This window comes from Alligator sinensis, unplaced genomic scaffold (genome assembly GCF_000455745.1).
Source record: "Alligator sinensis unplaced genomic scaffold, ASM45574v1 scaffold393_1, whole genome shotgun sequence".
NCBI lineage: Eukaryota > Metazoa > Chordata > Crocodylia > Alligatoridae > Alligator > Alligator sinensis.
Window position 1 is genome coordinate 1,633,592 of NW_005842292.1, and position 19,485 is coordinate 1,653,076.

Sequence of the window (19,485 nt, forward strand, 5' to 3'; positions counted from 1 at the left end):
ATAATATAATATAATATAATATAATATAATATAATTCAGTGTAATACAATGTAATACATTGGTTTCTCTTCAGATCGCACAAATCTTTCGCCTGTTAATACAACGGAATAGATAGGATGAATATAATGAATAGCATTGGTAGAACATAATATAATTAAATGAAATGAATATGATAATATAATATGATAATATAATATGATATGATAAAATGAATATGATATACTATCTCACTAATATAATTCGTATAATATAACATCAGACAACGAATATAATCAAATGTCTATTACTAATAATGCAGAATCCTAGAAAAGTGGGATTGGAAAGGACCTCCAGATCATCTAGTCCAACCCCCTGCCTGAGGCAGGATTAATATAATATAATATAATATAATATAATATAATATAATATAATATAATATAGATATGCAATGAACTATGATGCAGAATAATGTAATGAATGCAGTGAACGCCGTGCAATCCGAGCCGAGGAGAAGGGGCTGGCAGGGACCCCGAGGCCGCCGGCGCGGATCGGCCTGCCCCGAGCGCGGCTCCGCTGCCCGCGGCTCCTTCCTCCGCCCGGGGCCCGGGACTGGTCTGGTTCCGCTGCCGGGCGGCGCTTGGCTTCCCGGGGCAGAGCCGCCCTCGGCTTCGGAAGAGTGAAAGCGATCAAACGAGCAGGCTGCAAATCGCAGCGGGTTTCCCCCAAATCCTTTTGAACGGGGGAAGCTTGTGCAGAGCTACCCGGTGGAGCCGGGGCACGCGGAGCCTCTTGGCCGGGATCGGGCCCTTTTTTTTCCCTTGGCCTCAGGCTACTTTTTAATTAATTTTTTTGGTAAAGCTCCCTGTTTCCTCCTGGGAACCGCGATGGACCTAGGGTCGGGGCTAACCCCTGTCCAGACCTCGTGTGTGTCCGTGCATGCAAGGGACAGGAGTGTGTATGTGTGTGGGCATGTGCCTGTGCGTGTTCATGTGTGTATATCTGCGCGCATGCACATGTACATGAGCGTGTGCATATGTGTGTGTCTGTGCGTGTGCATCTGTATGTGAGTGTGTGCATGTGTGTGTATGTGTGCAAACATGTGTACATGAGTGTGCATATCTGTGTGTATCTGTGCATGCTTATGTATATGGGTGTGCATATGCATGTATCTGTGTGCATGTGTATGTGAGTGTGTGCATATGTGTGTCTGCATGTGTGTGCATATGTGTGTATCTGCAAGCATGTGTACGTGAGTGTGCGCATATGTGTGTGTGCATTTGCGTGTATGTGTGTGTGTGTGTGTGTGTGAATGTGTGTGCACACAGGGAAATAAAAGGATCTGAATGTGGTGGTGTGGGGGTGGGACTGTGTTCTTGTGTGCAAGGGGGTGGGTGTGAATCCATGTGCATGGGGGGGGTGCCTGTCTGCACGCAAGGCTGCATCTGTATAAATGTGGGGATGTGTGTTCTGGTCTGCCTGGGGGGAGGCATGTGTGTGAATTGAAATGTGCTCTGTGTGTGTGCATGTGCGCCCTGGGGATGTGTGTGTCCATGCACTAGTGTGTGCATGTAGTCATGTGTGTCTGTGTGTGTGTGGTTGTGTGCATGGGGATCTGCATGGGTGTGTGAATAAGTGTATATCGGTGCAGGAGGGTGCATGGATGTGAATGCATGTACGTGGAGGGGGATATGTGTGTGTATGCATGTGTGCCTGGGGATGTGTGTGCAAGCAAATGTGTGTGTTCATGCATATGTATATGCAGACAGGGATGTGTGTGCACATGTATGGAGAGGGGGTGTATATGTGTGTGCATGCATGAAGACGTGTGTGTGCGGAAATGCATGAGTGTGTATGCCTGGGCTCAGGGATGTGCGCGCATCTGTGTGTGCACACATTGGGGTGTGTTTATGTATTTGTGTGTGTGTATGGGGATATGCGTGCATGTGTGTGCACGCACATCTCCTGCCCCTTTCCATTGTGGGCTCAATCGCAGTTCTCCCCTCTTTGCCCGGGCCTGACCCACTTTCCTCTCCCGCAGGTGGGTGCGGACGGACAGACGGACGGACGGACCGACAGGACAGGACTGGACAGGCCTCTTGGCCACATGGGGCCACACTGCAGCCGCTGAGCCACGAGGAGAGCCACAGGGAGCCGCAGCCATGTACCAGAGCCTGGCCATGGCGGCCAACCACGGCCCCACGGGGGCTTACGACGGGGCGGCCGGCTTCATGCACAGCGCTGCCGCCGCCTCGCCCGTCTACGTGCCCAGCCCGCGGGTGCCGCCTGTGTTGCCCGCCCTGCCCTACCTGCAGGGCAGCAGTTCCTCGCAGCCGGGCAGCCCGGGCTCCGGCCCCTCTCTCTGGACTCAACCTGCGCCCGACGGCACTGCCTACAACCCCGGCTCATCGCACCCGCCGCCCGCCTCTTCCCGCTTCCCTTTCTCCAGCAGCGCCCCGCTGGCCTCCTCTGCCTCTGCTGCTGCTTACAGCAGCCCGCTGAGCCTCTCGGCCGGCACCAGGGAGCAGTACAGCCGGGGCTTTGGCGGCTCCTACGCTGGCCCTTACCCGGCCTACGTGAGCCCCGAGATGGGCAGCACATGGACAACGACGCCCTTCGACAGCTCCGGGCTACACAGTCTCCAGAGTCGTGCTGCGCCAGGGGCCACAAGGCACGCCAACATAGGTAAGCCCCATCCTGGCTTCCCCCTGCCAGGGGCATCTGTCCCCTCCTTGACTGCAAGGGCTCAGCCTCTTCCCTGCCATCAGGGGCATCAGTTGCCTCCTGGGCACTTGGGCATCCAAGGTATCCAAGCTAGCCGGGGCAGGCAGAGCTGTGTGGAGGAGTCCATAAGACTGGCTATGGACCGGGTCAGACCGTAAGTCTGTCTTGCCTGGTCTCCTGTGTCACACAGTCCATGGTGCCCACCAGGTCCCCAGGACCTCCTGGTCAGCCTCCTCCTGGCCCTAGCCAAGCTTGCCATTTATCTGACCAGGAAGGAGGGTCTGGCCACGGCGACCCCCAGGGACCATTGGATCACTTTTATGTTCCTAGTCCACTCACATGTCCGGGCCGAGTTTCACTGGCCAGTGTCCACTGGCTCCTGGGACTCATTCAAGGGCCAGTGGGCACTGGCCAGTGTGGTCTGCTCCATGTCCCTCCTTTGGTGCACTTATTTTGAACCTTGGACCTTCACCCATCCTGTTTTCTCTTCTGTTGACCCCCAGACTCAGCAGATGCATACCCAATATCCCGCTCAAATAACCAGGGCGGCTAATAGTTGCTTTGTGGGTGTAAAGCCTGTGTTTCTGAAATGCATCCAATAGGCCTGTGTCGCACAGCAGCAGAGAGCGGAGGCTGAAAGGGAGAGTGAGCAGGGTATGAGCAGGATCAAAATTCCCTGTTCCTCTCTCACTTGCAGCCTTCAGCATTTCAGGTCTAGGAAGTTCTGGTTCAGAAGCTGTCCCTTTAACTCCTGCACTCAATAGCCACTGATGCCCCTTTCCTCCAAGAATTTGTCCATTCCCTTTTTTTTTGAGGGATCGGAGGTCGTTGGCGCGCCGAGGTCCTTGAGCGTCGAGGTCCTTGGAGCGCTGCAGTGGGGTCTGGAACATTTTCTTTATGGCAGGGGTTGTTCTTGGGAACTAGAAGAACGAGATCTCACTAGGCAGGGGGCTGCCTAGCGAAACACAGAGCCCTGGGCTTGCAACCATGTTTGCGCCGGTGTGCCGTTGTTTCAAATAAGAGCCGTCGGGCATTGATGGCAAGGCCGAGATGCACCAGGGTGCACATGCTGGTGATTCTTCACCAGGATGCCGCGGGTGCCTTGAGATCCTTTCAGGGGTTAGCACACCTAGGCGTGCACACGTGATTCACAAGAGGAACCCAATGATTTCCAAATAGTGCAGAGGATAAAAAAAGAGTGTAAAAAGAAAAAAAAAACAACCCTCTGCCCAGTTAGGGTTTTTTGAATTCTTTGCAACAGAAAAATTGCCGTGTTATTTTTCCATAGTCAGAAATGGAGTGAAAACTTAAGAGCTGGTGTTTTCTGAGGGGTGTCTTAAGTTTAAGGAGGGGGAGCTTGAATCTAACAAGGGGGCCCTTGTGCCTAAAAAAGTTGAGATGCATTGATTTAGGTGCTTGCCGTCTCTGGAAAAAGCTAAACGGAGCAAGGCGTGTAAATGCTGTTGTGGCTGTACAAACAGCCCGGCTGGTTTGGCAGGAGCCTTTATTGGACCGACTGGGTAGTTGGAAAAGGTATTTTCGGGCCCCAAATGCTCTTCCTTAGGTCTGGGGAAGAAGCAGGTTCAGCCTCGGTTTACAACCACAGGTGGGGGTCTCTGTATGTAGGGTGAAGTGCTTTGGGAGCAAATCCAGGACAGGGCTCCGCTGGGTGAAATAGTGAACGTGCTCAGTCCCTGAAGCCCCTCGAATTGCCACGAGGGTCCGGGCACGTAGCTTGCGAGCCGGGTGAAATGCATGCATTTCGTTTCCAAAGCTGATACTGGAGGGACATTGTGGTTATTAGTAGGGCCAAGTTTGACCAGAGAGAAAAGTGAAGGGAGGGACAGAAAAGGACCTCTAAAGTCATGTCATTCTTTTAAATCAGTGCCCTAATTTTTCCAAGGCGTTGGGCTAGCCATCTCACTTTCATTGAGCTGCCAGACCGAAAGGCTTTCAAAAAAATCAGGTCATTTATTTCAGAAATGTATTTGAAAGGATTTAAAAAAAAAAACCAAGAGGCTAAAAAAAAGTTGCACTTTTCTCTTGAGGCAAGATGGTGGAGAGGAAAGCCGTCCTGTGGGAAAGGAAAAGAAGTGAGTCCCGTATGTAATCCCCAGGTTATAATCTCTTGAATCCTGTTTGTTCTCCATGTTCCCTCTCTGGTGGTATTTGTTTAGCCTCGGAGGTGTAGTTAAAAATAAAATGCAGTACAAAGAAAAATGACTCAAATTTGTCCACAACGTGTTTGAAGATAAGAGTGTTTAACCTCCACCAGGAGCACAATTTTTCCCCCCGTGCCCAGTCGGATTTTCTGCAACTTTTTTCTTCTCCTTGAAAACTTGCACAAATAAAAAGCTGGTCCTGCGGGGGAGATCCTGGCTTTCCAGCTCTTTCAGGCTTTTTTTGTGGTGGACACAGAGTTGTTTAATAAAATACCGGGCATTATTTTAAGGACAAAGCTTGCCCCTGCCTTGTGTTACCAGCAGGATGGTCAAGACAGGCGGTGTAACAAGCCCCAGAGCTGTTAAATATTCCTCTGTGCATGAAAAGAGGATTATTTTGTAGACCTTACCTTAAAAAAAAACACAACCCTTTGCAGTGACCATAATTAGGGGGTTCTTAATAATTTTAAATGTAAAAACAAAATCGAAGTCTGTGATTTCCCCAACACCCTTCCTTCCTCTTCATTTCTCACCCAACGGCCTTTTGTGTCTTTTCGGGCCTGATCCTTTCTCTGACTTAATACAGTGCAGAGTTTTTGCTATCAGGATTTTAATGACTCCGGCATTCGCCCCCGAAACAGTGTTTGAAAGTCCCTGGCTGTGATTTGAAGCTTGCAGAGCAGAGGTTGTGTTCCCGGTTGTGTTGTATGCAATGCCAGGCATATTATTAAGCCAACCGGGCAAATCGAAATAATAAATCGTTGGCATGCAGCAGTGGAGAGAAGAGCAGAGGTGGAGCGACTGGGTCTGAGATTTAGTTCTAGGTCTGAGATCAAACCCCTGAGGCCGCGATGCAGGGCCTCCCCACGTATTTTGGAGTCAGTCTGTTTGGATCTGCTTGCAGGGTCTGGGGTCTCCGGTTTTTAAAATGCAGGGGAAAATAATGAAGTCGCAGACATTGAAACTGTGCCTAGGAGCTGGGTGTGACAACTGTAAATGCGGTATTAAAGCCCAGGGATCCTTTTAAGTGCAACTGCGTGAGATCAGGTTATTTCGGGTGCAAATCTTCCTCTTTGCTCGTCATGCCCATTGTATTCCAAGGGAATTTTGCCTGCAGGACTCGCCCATCAGTATTTAAATGGGAACAAAGATCACTTCCAGCCCCGGGCTTTTCTAACCTAAGGGGATACTTTGTAGTGACTGTACTTTTCCAAGTGTTGGTATGAACCACGCAAAAGTTGTAGGACAGCAGTTAACAAGCAAAGAAGGGGGGTCTTTGCTGGCTGGCTTCCTGGGGAGAAAGCCTGGATGAAAAAATTGAATTATTTCAGGAAAGAAGGTGGGGTGGGAGGAGGCAAGAAATTACGCGCCGTGTTGTGTGAAATGGGATTAAATTGTTCCCCTGGAAAGTGTCATTTACTGTTTGACGGAGAACCGCACACGCTTTGGTTAAAATATATTTCAGTGGAAAGATCAGTGTCTGCTCTAGGCACGGAGCAGTTTGTAGCAGATCTGGTATGACTTGAATACAAATTATTATTGGTAGTAGTAGTATCATCCTTATTATTGTTATCCTTATTATCATTATTATTAACTGCTACCGGCTTCCCTGAGCCACAAAACTCATGCAGGCACCAGGAGCTCTGTCCTGCCATTCTTACTTGCTTGTTATTTCCACCAAAGTCCGTTTTCTGGAGCAATTGGCTCGGTAGGACTGTTGTTACATTATATTTGTGCGTTAGGTTTAAAAAGAAATGCAGAACTCTAGACCTCTTGGCTCGGAGATGATACCTTTTATTAGACTAAAGAATTGCAAAAAAAACAATCTTTTTTTTAGGTTTATACAGTGTGTTGCTCCTACACTGGCTTAAGCACTAGGGAGTCCGGGGCAGAGCAATGGACAGATTTTTCCAAAGTGCTGTTAGTGCTTTAGGATCCCAGTTGGATCGAGGCTCATCATTCACTTGGACCCGCCTGCAAATTTTCCCCAGCATAATCCCGAAGTGCCTTGTTCACCCTCTCTTGGGATACAAATCTCTGAGCATTATTATCATACCCTGAATGGGAGGTTTGGGGCTGTCTGGGCATGAACTTGATCCAAGCATTTGTTTTGATGATGTTTTAATGAATTCCTGCCTTAATGATGCGTGAAAAGAACTGGCTTTAAAGTCTGCTTTTCATGGTCACCGTCTGCTTTCCTCGCCTGCCACAGCCAAAAGCCATCTCCTCTTCTTGAGCATCTTGAAAGCTCCTCCAAAATTAGCAGAGCCATGTAACCCGCCAGGCCAGGTGAATCCACATCCCCTAAGAGGGAGGGAGAAATGGGTTGAAGTCTAGCCTCCAGGATCCAGGCTGAGGAAGGGAGAGGCTTGCTCAGTCCATGCACCATAAAGACAGTGGGTTAGATCTAATCTTATTTTACCTCCCATGCAACCCCCTTGAGCTACTCATTCTCCTTTCACTGATGCCGGTTCAGTTCCTTGCAGCTGTTTATAGTAACCTAAAGGAGAATTGGGCTCCTTGATTTTGCTGGGGGCTTATCATGGAAGGCTTTGTCGGCCATTCATGGGATTATTTTTCCCCCACTGCAAACCGCAGAAGAAGGCAAGGCAGGAGGTTGTCTGCACGGCAGCTTTGCAGCACAGCAGCCGTATCTGGAAAGATCAAAGCCCGGAGCAGAAACCATCCGCTTTGTAGGAAACCATCTCCTCTGTTGCTGCTCAGAGATGTTGGGGCAGATCAGAAGCTTTCCAAGCAGGGATATGGGCAGATATTTGCCCTGTAGCATCCCCTGGTTGACGTCTGTGTGACTCTGAAGTCTTTTTGCTGCTGCAAGAAGCACCGAGGTTTCCCGCACGTCCAGAGAGGTGACCTCTGTGTGTGAACGGCTTGTGAAAACAAGAACGAACATTACCTTTAATTATATGGACAAGGCAGAAAAGTATATTGAAAAAAAGATTTCCTGGAGTGTATCAAATGCCTCCATGCACATTGACTTTCATGGGTGTACACCTCTTTCTTTCTCGTCACACGTTACATACGTGCGGTGCCCACCTTAAAAGTCAGCCCTGCAATATTTAACTCGCATCCCGGGGCATAGAGGTGGCTCGTTTTCTGAGTCAAGTCCAGTCCTCAGTTATCACAGGCAAACAGGCTGTGCCGGGCCCTTCGGAAGTGCATTCGACTCTATTTTAGAGCCATCCAGGCCCCCCAAACCTCTGCTGGTTAGTGACCTCTTTCTAATTCCCAGCCTAAATTGTCTTCACATCCTAGGCCTCACCAAAAAAAAAAAAAGCTGCGAGACAGCCCCCGCTGGGATGGTTTATCTGAGTGGGAATTGCTAGCTTCAGGGGGCCACCCCTGGCCTGGTAGACACCGAAGAGGGCACTCCTGTTGAAACGAGCCATGGTGCCAGCCTTGCGCCAGTGTGACTCCGCTGCCATCGGTGCAGTGACATCATGGTAAAACTGGCTCAGCAGACACCTGAAACAAGACTCAGGACTCCCAGCAAAAGCAGTCTGTGGCTCAGATACACGAGCTTTTGTTTCCCCCGTAAAATCCCCAAAGCTGGGGCATCTCGCTGGCTTTAAACGAGCTGACATTTTAAGCAAATGAAGGAAAACAATGACATGCAGAAATGCTGCTAATAACACGTCAGCTAAAATACTGCCTCTGCACCGCTGCAATTAGTACATTCTCACTGTGCATTTCTTGAATTGCTTAGAGAAAACATTGCAATCTTAAGAAAAGGGGTCTGTCTGTAATACCGTAAAATTCATCTAATGCCTTAAAATTCTCTCTCCCCATCCACAGGCTTACTAATATAATAATAGTGAAAGACTTTAAAAAGCGTTGATCTCTGCGAAGTGACTACGGGTTTGGATGTTTGCCACCTTTGTGGAGCAAAGAGGATAAAGTTCTCTGAACACGTTACGGTTAATCGGGGGTTATTTACCCGAGGGGATGTTCCCAATGCACTCCTGGAGGCTGGGTAAATCCTGGTTTGGTTGAAGTCAGAGGGGATTTTCTCATTCACGGCATTGGGGCCAGGGTTTTATTCCAAGCAAACAGGATGCCACCCCCCTGCCACACACACACACACACACACACACACACACACACACACACACACACACACACATACACACACACACACAAAAAAGCTGGCAGGATGATAGCCTGCATTTGGGAGCCTGCAGGCAACCCAAAGATAGTGTCTGCAAAATTGGCATAATGGGGGGCACAGGCCTTCTTGTAGACTTGACACGAACGCTTGAGCCGGACGTATTTCTAAGCCCTTGGACACGTCTTCACTAGGATGAAAAGTGCATGCGCTCGTGTTGGTGAATTCAGGGCTGGCCCGTGGGTGAGCATTTAACGATGCAAATGCAACTCTGGAGGATAAAGAGCGATGGCAAGGAAAGCTTTCACGCTTTGTCCCTTGAAAGAGGGAATACTCCGTTCTCAATGGCAAAATATCTGGGGGTTTGATCATTGCGAAAGCAGGAGCCTTTTTAAATCGGCAGCGTTCAGCTGAAAATGCACCGATTAAAAAAAGAACCACTCTAAAAAGAAGAACTGCAAGACTGCAGTAGCGTCCACAGACTCCAGTGGGGCCTGTTGCATTAGAAACGGGACTTATTAAAAATGAAGAGACCAATAAAAAATTAAAAAATCAGATTGGCCAGCACGGAGCTGGCCGCCTCGGCCGGCTCTGATGGCAGACTCAGGCCCCCCTTGCAATTGCATCCTGCCGTCTGCATGCAAGGAGAATTCCAGTGGCCGTGAGAGCAGCTCGGGCTGGACAAGAACGTGAAACTACAGCTCTCAAAGGCTCCTCATTTCACTGGGTGGCCTTTGCTTTAGCCCTGGAGTTCCCTGCATTCCACCTCGGTCTGGTATCGCTGCAGTTTCGTGGCTGGGAGTGAGTCATGTCAGCAAGGCAGAGGTGTTGCTGGGGGGTCCAAGCGGGGTAGCTGTGCCGGGGGAAGGAATCCCATCGCATTAGGAATCTCCCGCGGGAATGCTTTGGTTGCACCCCTTATTTTGGGTTTCCCTTCGTACGTACAGGCACTGGGAGGCTGAGAGGTCACTGTGGAGCGGGGTGGTTAGCATCTGGCGCTTAGGCTGTTAGAAAATGAATTAGGGGTATAGCCGTCTTCTGCCCCCGATGTCGTTGGTGCGCTTGGCAAGAGAGCCAGGTCCTCGAGGCTGACAGATATGGGCTTTAGATTTGCTTGCGCCGTTCGCCAGGTTGAGGTCTGTACGGCAGATTTCTGTCGGTGCTGCTGTTTGGCCAGGATCTCGAAGAGGGGTGCTCCTTGGCCGACAGGGCTGTGCCTGCAACAGGCTCCGACTGGCGAGACAGGGCTTTTGCCACTTTCCCTTGTGGGGCTGGGGTGGAAGATAGCAGCAGGCATGCAACTTAGCTGGGAGATGCTGTGTCCCTGCCAAGAAGGCTTTGCTAGGACGTACACCAGTATAGCTATATAGGCAGTGGTGGCCTTAGGGTTGCTGGGGCCCTGGGCAAGCCAGTCATTTGGGGCCCCTTAGAGACTTAATTTTGATGACCTGTAAGCACGTCGGACATTTTCGAGCTCAATTTCACTTTGCCCTCTCCATGAAACTGCAGTGAAAATATTTTAATACAATGTTGAGAATACAAAGAGGTTTTTTTTTTTTAACATTGAGCTATATTCTAGTTTCATTCTAGGTTCAAAATGTTGGGGCCCTTAAAGTGTGGGGCTGTGGGTGGGCCCCCAGTTTGCTCTCCCCTAAGGCCACTACTGATATAGGCAAAGGTCTCAAAGCAGACCCAGTCGGAGTCAATTCACCCTCTGATTCCCCTGGGGGAAGGCCTCTGTACTTCTCCGTGCGGTTGCTGGATCTCGCTTAAATACCAAAGGAAAAAAAGTTTGGACCAAAGTGATTTAAAAAAAAAAAAAGCATACACAGAGTTCCTTCTCCATTTTTAAATATTAAAAAATGACAAGTAATCTGTCAGGGAAGGTTGCGTCTGGGCTTTTTTATGCGCACCGCGTCTGGTTGGAACCAAGCGACCTGGCAGCGATCGGGTTGGGAGTCAGCGTTTTCTTCCAGGCAAAATTAAATCGATGCTGCCCTTTCTATGAATAGATCCTTATTGTGCGATAAGTCGGGTTGGCCATTTGTAACTGTACGTCCGTCCGGCCGCAAGCGGCCCATTAAAAATATTTATCTGCGTGTGGATTTGACAAGGGCCTGTGATTAAAAAATAAAAAAATAAAGAAGTTTGCTGCAGAGGTGCAGGCGGCGCACTCACGTCTCAGAAATAGCAGCAATTAACATGAAGCATTGTCCGCCCCCCCTTGAAATTCCTCCCACTGCTGCGATTAGCACTCGCCCTGCGACCTCCACTCGGTGGGGAGACGTTTCGGACATTTGTGAGGGCCCTGCTCAGTGTAACCGCCGTGAATTGACATTTGCATGTAGGAGAACAGCATTGCAGGGACTCTGTCACCCCAGCAAAGCCAGTGGGAATGACTTGTCTCCTCTCCTAGGAGGATTAGCCCCTTGGATTATAAATGACCACCGCAGAACAGACTTGCTGCAGTGCTGACATTTCCGTCGTGCCGTGTTTTCTGAAACAGTCGGTTCCTTCCGTTATTATTATTTCGTTCTGTTCGGCTTGGCCACGTGGGCTTGCCGTGTGCAGAAAACACCTGGCTCAGGCTGGGTCCCGGAAGCATTAATATGCCTTCCAGTCGAGGAGATCCGGGTTTGAGATTTGCAACGCTGATCCCCCCCCGCAGTCCCGCAGCCGGCTTGGAACATGCGAACCTTATGATTTTTTTCCAACTCCGTAAGTTGGTCTAATAAAAAATATCCTATTCGCCCAAAGAACTTTGTCAACCTTATGATTTGAATGCTTTGATCTTAAAGCAGGGTTTGCAGCAGTGGCGTCTCTCAGTTGTGAAACCATCCGACCATCCAGACGTTGAAGGCATTCACATAGTTGAATTCTGTGTTAAGTTACTTATGGAGTCAGGCATTCGTCTCTGCTGCTGTCTCCCTTGCACCGAACGGCACGGGCCCCGTACTGCCGCGGTAATGTTAATACGCTGGAAGCAGGAACGGGCGCTGGGACCGATGTGAAAAGGCGAGACTCTGCTTTCAAAAGATGGTGCCGTGATTTCTGAGAGCCGGACTTTAAAGGGATCCTCCACATTTTCCAGGAAGTCCTGAGCAGCCCTCTCCACTGAAAACCGGGTCCCTGTTGGGGACTGCTATCAGGCCCTGGAATGGCTGGTTATTTTTGTATTGTTGAAACTTTGATAGTCCAGGAAATGTAGGAGAGGCAAGGATTTTTTTGTGATGTATTTTACTGGACCAGCCTTATAGTTGGGAGAGCTGTTGGGCAAGCTAAGCATGGAGGGCCCTTCTTCAGGCCGTATACATGTAGGCTGAGGTTCGTTAACTGTAAGGACAACTAAAATGCTTGTCCTTTATAAGCAAGAGCATAAGAGTGTAGGAACACAGTTTAGGTCTTTGTTATAAAGTGCGGTGCATTGAGCATGGGCTCAAGGTGTGTCACCCGATGGCTAGACTGGGAATTGCCACACCTGGGTTCAAGTCTCACCTCCGTTGCTAGAAACTAATTTACCTTTCTGCGCCCCGGTTACTTCACCTATAAAATGAGGGCTGGACAATCATTATTTGCCTTTGTTAAGTGCCTGGTGCAAAGCAGCATATCAGACCCAGGGGCCAGCAGTGAAGAGGGATGATAATTCGTGCAGCGATGCCATGCAAAACTGGGTTCCTCTTACCGAGAGATACTCACCCTGCTCTTTTGCCTGGGTGAGGAGCACCGGATGGGGCCCGTAGTAAAGCACTTCGGTCTGGACAGATCGTGTTCAGAGCTGGAGGTGTTTCCACTGAAATCCAAGTGAGATCTGCTGTGGGCCAGAGGCGCAACAAGACTAGGCCCATTAGCAAGGATGAGAGGGGAAAAAAGGTGAGATGCAGGGGAACACCCCCCACTCCTCTCCACCCTGCAAAATTAACAGATTCCCTGACGCAGCTGAATTGCAGCACGTGAAGGCCAAGGCTAATGCCAGTGGGACTTTTCTTGCTTTCTGGCAAGGGGCCCCCAAATTTATCAGCTTCAGCATAAAGGGATCTGGGTTTTTTTCTTCAGTGCGTAGGGTCATGCAATCAATATTTGATCAGGATGTTCCACCCTGTTATCGGCATGCTGTGCATCTGGGCGGCTCCCACCCAGCACTTGGCAGGGTGGGGGAACGGGCCTGCGTTTGGCAAAAGTCTTTCTGCAAAGGGAAAATGAAGGCTCTTCGGGTGCATCCCCACACACGGGAATGTGCGTTTCCCCGGGGACAAACAGCAGCGGTGCTGCCACTTGTCCCCGAGCATGCCCCTGCATGTGCGCTCTGGCATGTGGCATTACCTGGGGTCTTGGGGGCCTCCCGGGGCTGCTGGGGCAGTGATACCCAGAGCCTGGCCGACAGCCGGATCACGACTCTGCTCAGCCAGGCTCCAGTTTCTGGTGGCACGCACTGCAGCCACGTGTGCCACGCCACCTTTTATTTTTTTCTTGCGATTTTTTTAAAACACTGGGATTTCTCGGTACCTCATTTTGCTTGCAGTGCGGTGAACACAGCCACAGGCGCTGAGTGTTTCGCAGCATCTCAGAAGGCGTTGAAGCGCCGGACGCTGCACGTTCCCGCTCGTGTGGACGCAGCCTCCTTGTCCAAAGGAGGATTGGAGCAGCCGGAGGAGGGGTCTCCACATGTTTCAGAGGCTGGCACAGCAGAATAATTTACCTGCAGGGAACACTTGCTCTTAATCCTCAAGGATTAGAGATTAGAGTATACCCTGAAGTGCAGCAGCAGAAATCATGACTTAAAATGCTGTGGTGTGCTCTTTGACTTTCTGTCTCTTTTTTTCCTCCCTGCCCTCCCCTTTCCAGCATACCCCTTCTTCACAGTCCCTTGGCACAATCTATTAGTAGTAATGGTCCTGTTTATTTAATGGGCAGGAGCGCCAGTTGTGAGCCAGAAGCCTGTGGTGCTTGGAGCTGTACAGCCACAGATCGGAGATGGGCTTTGCTTGCAAGGGCTAACAGTCTACGTAGAAGCCAAGAGACAGTGTATGGCTGCAACCAGGCAGAGCCCAGAACAAAAATCAGGCCAGATCCCTTCCCTATTGGTACCTCATCACTCCCGGCCTGAGAGCCTGCTCCTCCTGCCATCCCAGCCAGCCTCTCTGTGTCTCATCCAGCTCCCCGTACGTTTCCACGTATCCTTTGAAACACATCTCCCCCTGGCCTCTGAACTCTCCTTCCACAATGCCATTTGGTAAAACAGTCTTTTCTGCAATGGGAAAATTAAGGCTCGCTGGGAGTTGATACACATGCTCTAAAAGCTCGAATGAGCTTTAGTTAAAGCACCCCCGCTACTCTTTGTCAGCGTGGGGACCCTGATACATGTGACACGGGAGTCCGTTGTAATTGCCACGCTTCAGCAGACTCGATTAATCGAGTCCGCTCTGATGAGTTGGTATTACAGTGCATCGGAGCAGCGTCGCTGCACATGTATAGGCGCCCTCCATGTCTAAAAGCAGATTGGAGCTGGGGTTTGCTGGGACCACATTTCTTTGCCCGAAAAATTCCAGCTCCTTTGCAGTGGGTGGATCTCTGCTTTCCCCAGGAAAGGAACAGCAAGTGTTTAGCCCTTAAAGCTTGTGGAATAAAGCTGGAAAATATGATCCCTAAATGTACAAAACCTAGAAGGGAAGTAAAGAGGACCTGATATGATGAGGAATCGGTCAGTCGGTCCATCCCCTGACTGAATTTGGGGAGCTGGACTCATGACTTCTGAAGGTTTAGGGCTGTAAATGCATGACCATGCTTGTATCAAGAACACGTGCTTGGGTCTGGGGAGGGTCCTCGACATTGGAGATTGTCGGTGGCGGGCATGTGAGGCTCTGTATGTCGAGTTTTGATCACACTGAGAGAGGAGCGCGGGAGGGCACGCTGCACCCAACAGTCTGCTGTTCTCCATCGAGGTCTAGAAGGGAGTGCCATGCATGTCTTGGGGACACACCGCTAAAGCATAAAGGTGTCATAACCAGATATGGGTGCCACCACTCTCAATGCCCCACAGCAGCTCTCCAGGCTGATTTGGGCTGAGATTTTCCTCTCTAACCCAGGAACCCCTGGCCCAGCACAAAGCCTTCGTCTGCAGGCCTGGCCGGTGCATCCAGCACTCAGCCCTCGCCTTGCCTTGCATTGGACAAGATATGGAGAGCCTCCCCCATTTAGAGATACCCCCGTTTATGCCAGTTCAAGATCCCAGCAGGCTACAAAGAGTTATCTCGACAGAGGATGCAGCCGTACACTTTTCTGTGCTTCCCGGTACATTCATGTGAAATTCCTCTACATCATTGACCAGGCAAAAGCCAGGGCGGGGTGGCACCTTGAAGACTAACATTTAACAGAGTGGGCCCTGTCTTTCCTCTGCCACCTCCCACCGTCGTACTCCCGTCAGTGGGAATTTTTCCTGAGCAAGAACTCTCCAGAAATCTCTTCACTCTCCTTCCTCCCCATCCGTTTAGGTTTCTGAAACACGCCGTCAAACTTTGTCACATCCATTCAGGCGAAATCAATAGTGACCGGTGAGCAGGTTAATTATAATCGCAGAATAAACGCTCAAGTCTCAAAGTTCACTCAACTTTAGCAGTGTTTCAAACCCGGGGAGGACAATGCCAAAAAAAACTTTCATTGATCCATCTAGGGCAGGTGTGGGAGTTTGAACCTGTCCATAATCTGATCTGATTCAAGACTACTCAATTCTGTTCCTTATCTCGAGCTTTTTCCTATCTTATAATGCCTGTTATTTTAGATAAAAGTCCAATCAATTGAGTTAGAAAAACTGCAAGTTATATTTTCCCCTGATAAGTTTGGTACCTGTGGTTTTATTGGCTTGGACTGCGCTCTATGTGCTTGTCAAAGTCTGAATTGACCTTTTCAAATACATTATCAGTCACTGTGGAAATCTCTGTCTGTCTCTTCCTCTCATCCCCGTGAACTGAAGTGATCGAGCGTTCAGAATAATGAATAAGGCAGGAAAGAGGCTTAATATCCCTATTCCGGGGTACCAAGACAAGGGAGCACAAACCTGACCTATTTGACATGATGAATAGCATTAGACCAAATGGTATATTTTGGCTAGCATTTGATTAAAAAATATCCAGATGTGTATGCTCTGGATTCATCAAGAGAGCTTCCCCAGTGCAACCCAGATCAGGATCCGGCTCTGTAAGTGCACTGCTAGGTGGGATCGTGCAGTCATTACTCCTGTCAAAGTCAATAGGACTTTTCACTTGAGCAAAGAGCAGCTGTTTGACTAAAGGGTTGCAGAACGGGACCCTCAGTGCAGAAGTTGGAGCCTCAGCAGCGTGTGTCATGGAGCAATAAGGACGGCATTCATAGGTATATTTGTAAGCATTTTGCATAAGGCTTCCTTGTGAAATGTATGCAGCCCAAGCCACCAGCCTGAGCTCCAGCCAGGTGAAACCACCTGAGAGAAAGGCCAGGCTCATGCCATTATCTAAGGTGAGCGGGACCCAAGTAAGGAAACACACTGTGCAAACAGTGGAAAGGCAAATCAGGACCCCTTTTAGTCTCAACCGTGGAAGGGGTGGTCAGAAACGGGGACATCGCTTTACGTGCGAGGCCAGTACAATCTGCATCATGCCAGTGTCGCTGTGATAACAGGTGAAGACTAGCATCCTGGGTGTGCAAAAAAAAATAAAAAGTATACACGTATATGTACAAAGATCAATCTCGCTGTTTATGACACCTGCTGTGCAAGGATCTTGGACGCTGTTTGGCGTATCGAGATCCCATTTTGGCAAAGATTTACACACATCCTTAATGTTAGGCACTATCCCGTTGAAGTTAGCAGCTGGGTGACACCGTGCCCCTAAAAATGAGTGGAAAAACTCCCTCTGACTTCAGTGGGACTGGGATCTCGCTACTGGGGCTAGTCACTGAGCGCATTGCTAAGCGCGTGCCTTTGTCTTTGAAGGGCTGAGCCATCGCTGGAAAGCCATTTCATACAGTTGGGTATAAATGGTGCTTTGACTGCTTCAGTCCCAGGAACAGTCCCGGGGAAATCCTAGTAAGGATAATGGGCTTCAGGGGATGGGTGTGCAGTCACAGCTTTCTCTGAGAGATCCCAGGGACACTGGGAGGAGCTTTGGAGACCCAGGAGCCGGTATGGAAAGGGGGTAAAAGGGTGAATCACGTGGCACTCAGTTTATGATGCCAAAGGATCCGTGTATGACCTGAGCTGGGTTCCAAAGGTGAGCACGGGAGGAATAAAACTCATAGCAGCAACCGCGTATCCTGGGAAATGACACCCTTGGCCCAAATCTCCATTATACCAGGGTCACTTTATGCCGCTGGCAGTGTCAAGCAGTGTTAAATAGGCAGAGGCAGGCCCCTGAGAATATCCCCCCTGCACAGAAAGGCTCTCCTGCTGTTGCAGAGCTGGCATCCAGGCTGCGTGCCAGCCCTGATCCCAACCCCCTGTGCATGGGGCGAGGCGAGGGAAATAGCCCAAATGGGAGGCAGCTCTAACTCCTGGCAGGGACAGGCAGTATAAGGACTATATGTGCCTAAGAGTATTGGGAACTGCTTCCTCCACCCCTCCCTGCCTGCTCAACTGGAGGAACAGGGTAATTGAGACTGGGCCCCAAGGGACTTCAAACACCCAGCTATCAGCATGAATGGAGCCAACAATAATATTCTGGGAGGTTATTTTGGGCGTTTCCTACCCATCTCTTCCATCTCCTCCCTCCTTCCCTTCTTGTATTTACTCTCATCCTTTCCGAGCCCCACATGGGTGGCGGAGAGTTAGCAGATCTTCCTGCTCCAGCCCGCCCTGCAGAGGAGCAGGAACAGGTCCCACCTTAGTGCATCTAATCTAATCGTAGGGTGATAATGTCCCTTGACATTATATCAGGATGCCTTCTGTGGGGGCTGAGAAGCTATTGGGGGAGGGAGACAGCCCACTGGTGGCTCTTCGTGTCCTTTCTGTTCCTCCCCAGCCCACCCCTACAAGGCTTGACCTGTTCAAAGGTCTTTCTCTTCTTTTCTTCTGATTCTTTCCCCACTTTTTCCCCTGTCGTGGTGCTGTGGACTGTGTCCTGTTCAGAATACCCAGGGTCTCCTGGTGAACACAGGGCCTGCCATACACCCGCCAGGCGTGGAGACAGGCAGTGCTCAGCTGGCAGGGGTTTCGTGGTGGTCGAGGCACAGCAGTGGGTCTCAGAGGGTCCAAGACACTTTCCTGGCTCTGCTGCAGGTTCTCTGTGTGACCTTGAGCAAGTCCCTTAACCTCTCTGTCCCTCCATTCCCAGTCGGTAAGGGTCAGATGCACCGGGATGGTCCCGCCAGGCTGTTGGCAACTGCGGGCCTGGCTTGAGAGTCAAGTCAAGTCAGTCCCGAGGACGCTGCGACCATCGGGGCCCCTTAGATGCTGTAACACCGTAGATGCCCGATGGTCCCAGAGAGCTGTAAATCCCTTACCTTGCATGCACACAGACTCCGGGACTTAAGGCACGGTACAACTCAGGCAGCTAGTTAGGGTGCGTGCCGGTGTAGAGGCCTCATTCTCTACCAGGCAGGTATATGCAGGGCTTGCAACCTGCATGGAGCAGCTCTGAAGGAGCAGGGCTTATGCTTGATTTTTTTTTTAGTGGGTGGGGCTATGCTAATGAAGCCTGATTTTTCTGTTTTCTATGAAAGTACTCAGCTCTTCTTCACAACTTTCCAGGGCTCTTTTTTTTTATTTTTATTTTTTTTTGAAATTCAGTGTCTTGGGCCAAATCAGCAGAGCTCCTCCCAGTGTCTATCCTACCTCCCAGACTCATCCACCTGGGGCTTCAGATACAACCCAGATCCATGGCAGGCATCTCATGTGCAAGCCTCAAGCCTGAAAGCCTGACGCCCCTTAGTCTCACTTACCTCTCACCAAAAAAATGAAAGGGGCAAGCTAGAGGGAAAGCCCAAGAGCAATCCTCCATCACCATAAATGGTGTAGCCGAGATCCTTGCGTCGGAGGCATTATAGACTCTGGCAGGGGTCAGCCTGCCCGCAGTGCAAGGGACAGGTCAACATCAAGTCATTCAAGGCTGAGAAGAAGGGGATCTCCCCAGCCAGGTAAGTAAAACCACCTGGGTCGAAACCATCCCATTGGGGATTGCCCTGCTTTGAGCAGAGGGCTGGACTAGATGTGACCTCCTGAGCTCCCTTCCAACCCTCAGTTTCTATGATTCATCGTGGTATCTGCCAGGCCAAGGTGTAGGCACCATGCGCAGTCCTACCTACCTATGCCTTCCAAATAGGGCGTTGGTCATGTAGTGTGGACTTCATTCCTAGCACCTCTTAGTTTCTCTGGAAAGGAAAAAACAAGGCAGGGATGTTTCCCCTTCCACACCCACTGCTCCCAAAGTGTGTAGAAGGTGATCTCAGGAAACTGCATCAGGTACAAACCACCTACAGCCCTTTACCCTTGGTACCAGAAGCTACTGTAGTATAGGGGAGCTGCCTAAATTTCCC

General features: G+C 50.0%; 1 protein-coding gene and 1 pseudogene across 2 annotated transcripts in view; one reads left to right on the forward strand and one right to left on the reverse strand.

The window, feature by feature from the left end:
- Window positions 1-1,390: 1,390 nt before the first annotated feature.
- The window catches only part of GATA4 (GATA binding protein 4), a 39,990-nt gene continuing 21,895 nt past the window's right edge, over window positions 1,391-19,485 (forward strand). Inside the window, exon 1 of one of the 2 annotated variants that reach the window (XM_006028155.3) lies at window positions 1,391-2,661. In XM_006028155.3, coding sequence (XP_006028217.1) covers window positions 2,139-2,661 — 523 coding nt within the window. In that variant the 5' untranslated portion in view covers window positions 1,391-2,138. The remainder of the gene's footprint in view (window positions 2,662-19,485) is intronic. The other variant, XM_006028154.3, reaches the window with a different exon arrangement.
- LOC112551012 lies at window positions 18,922-19,094 on the reverse strand (annotated as a pseudogene).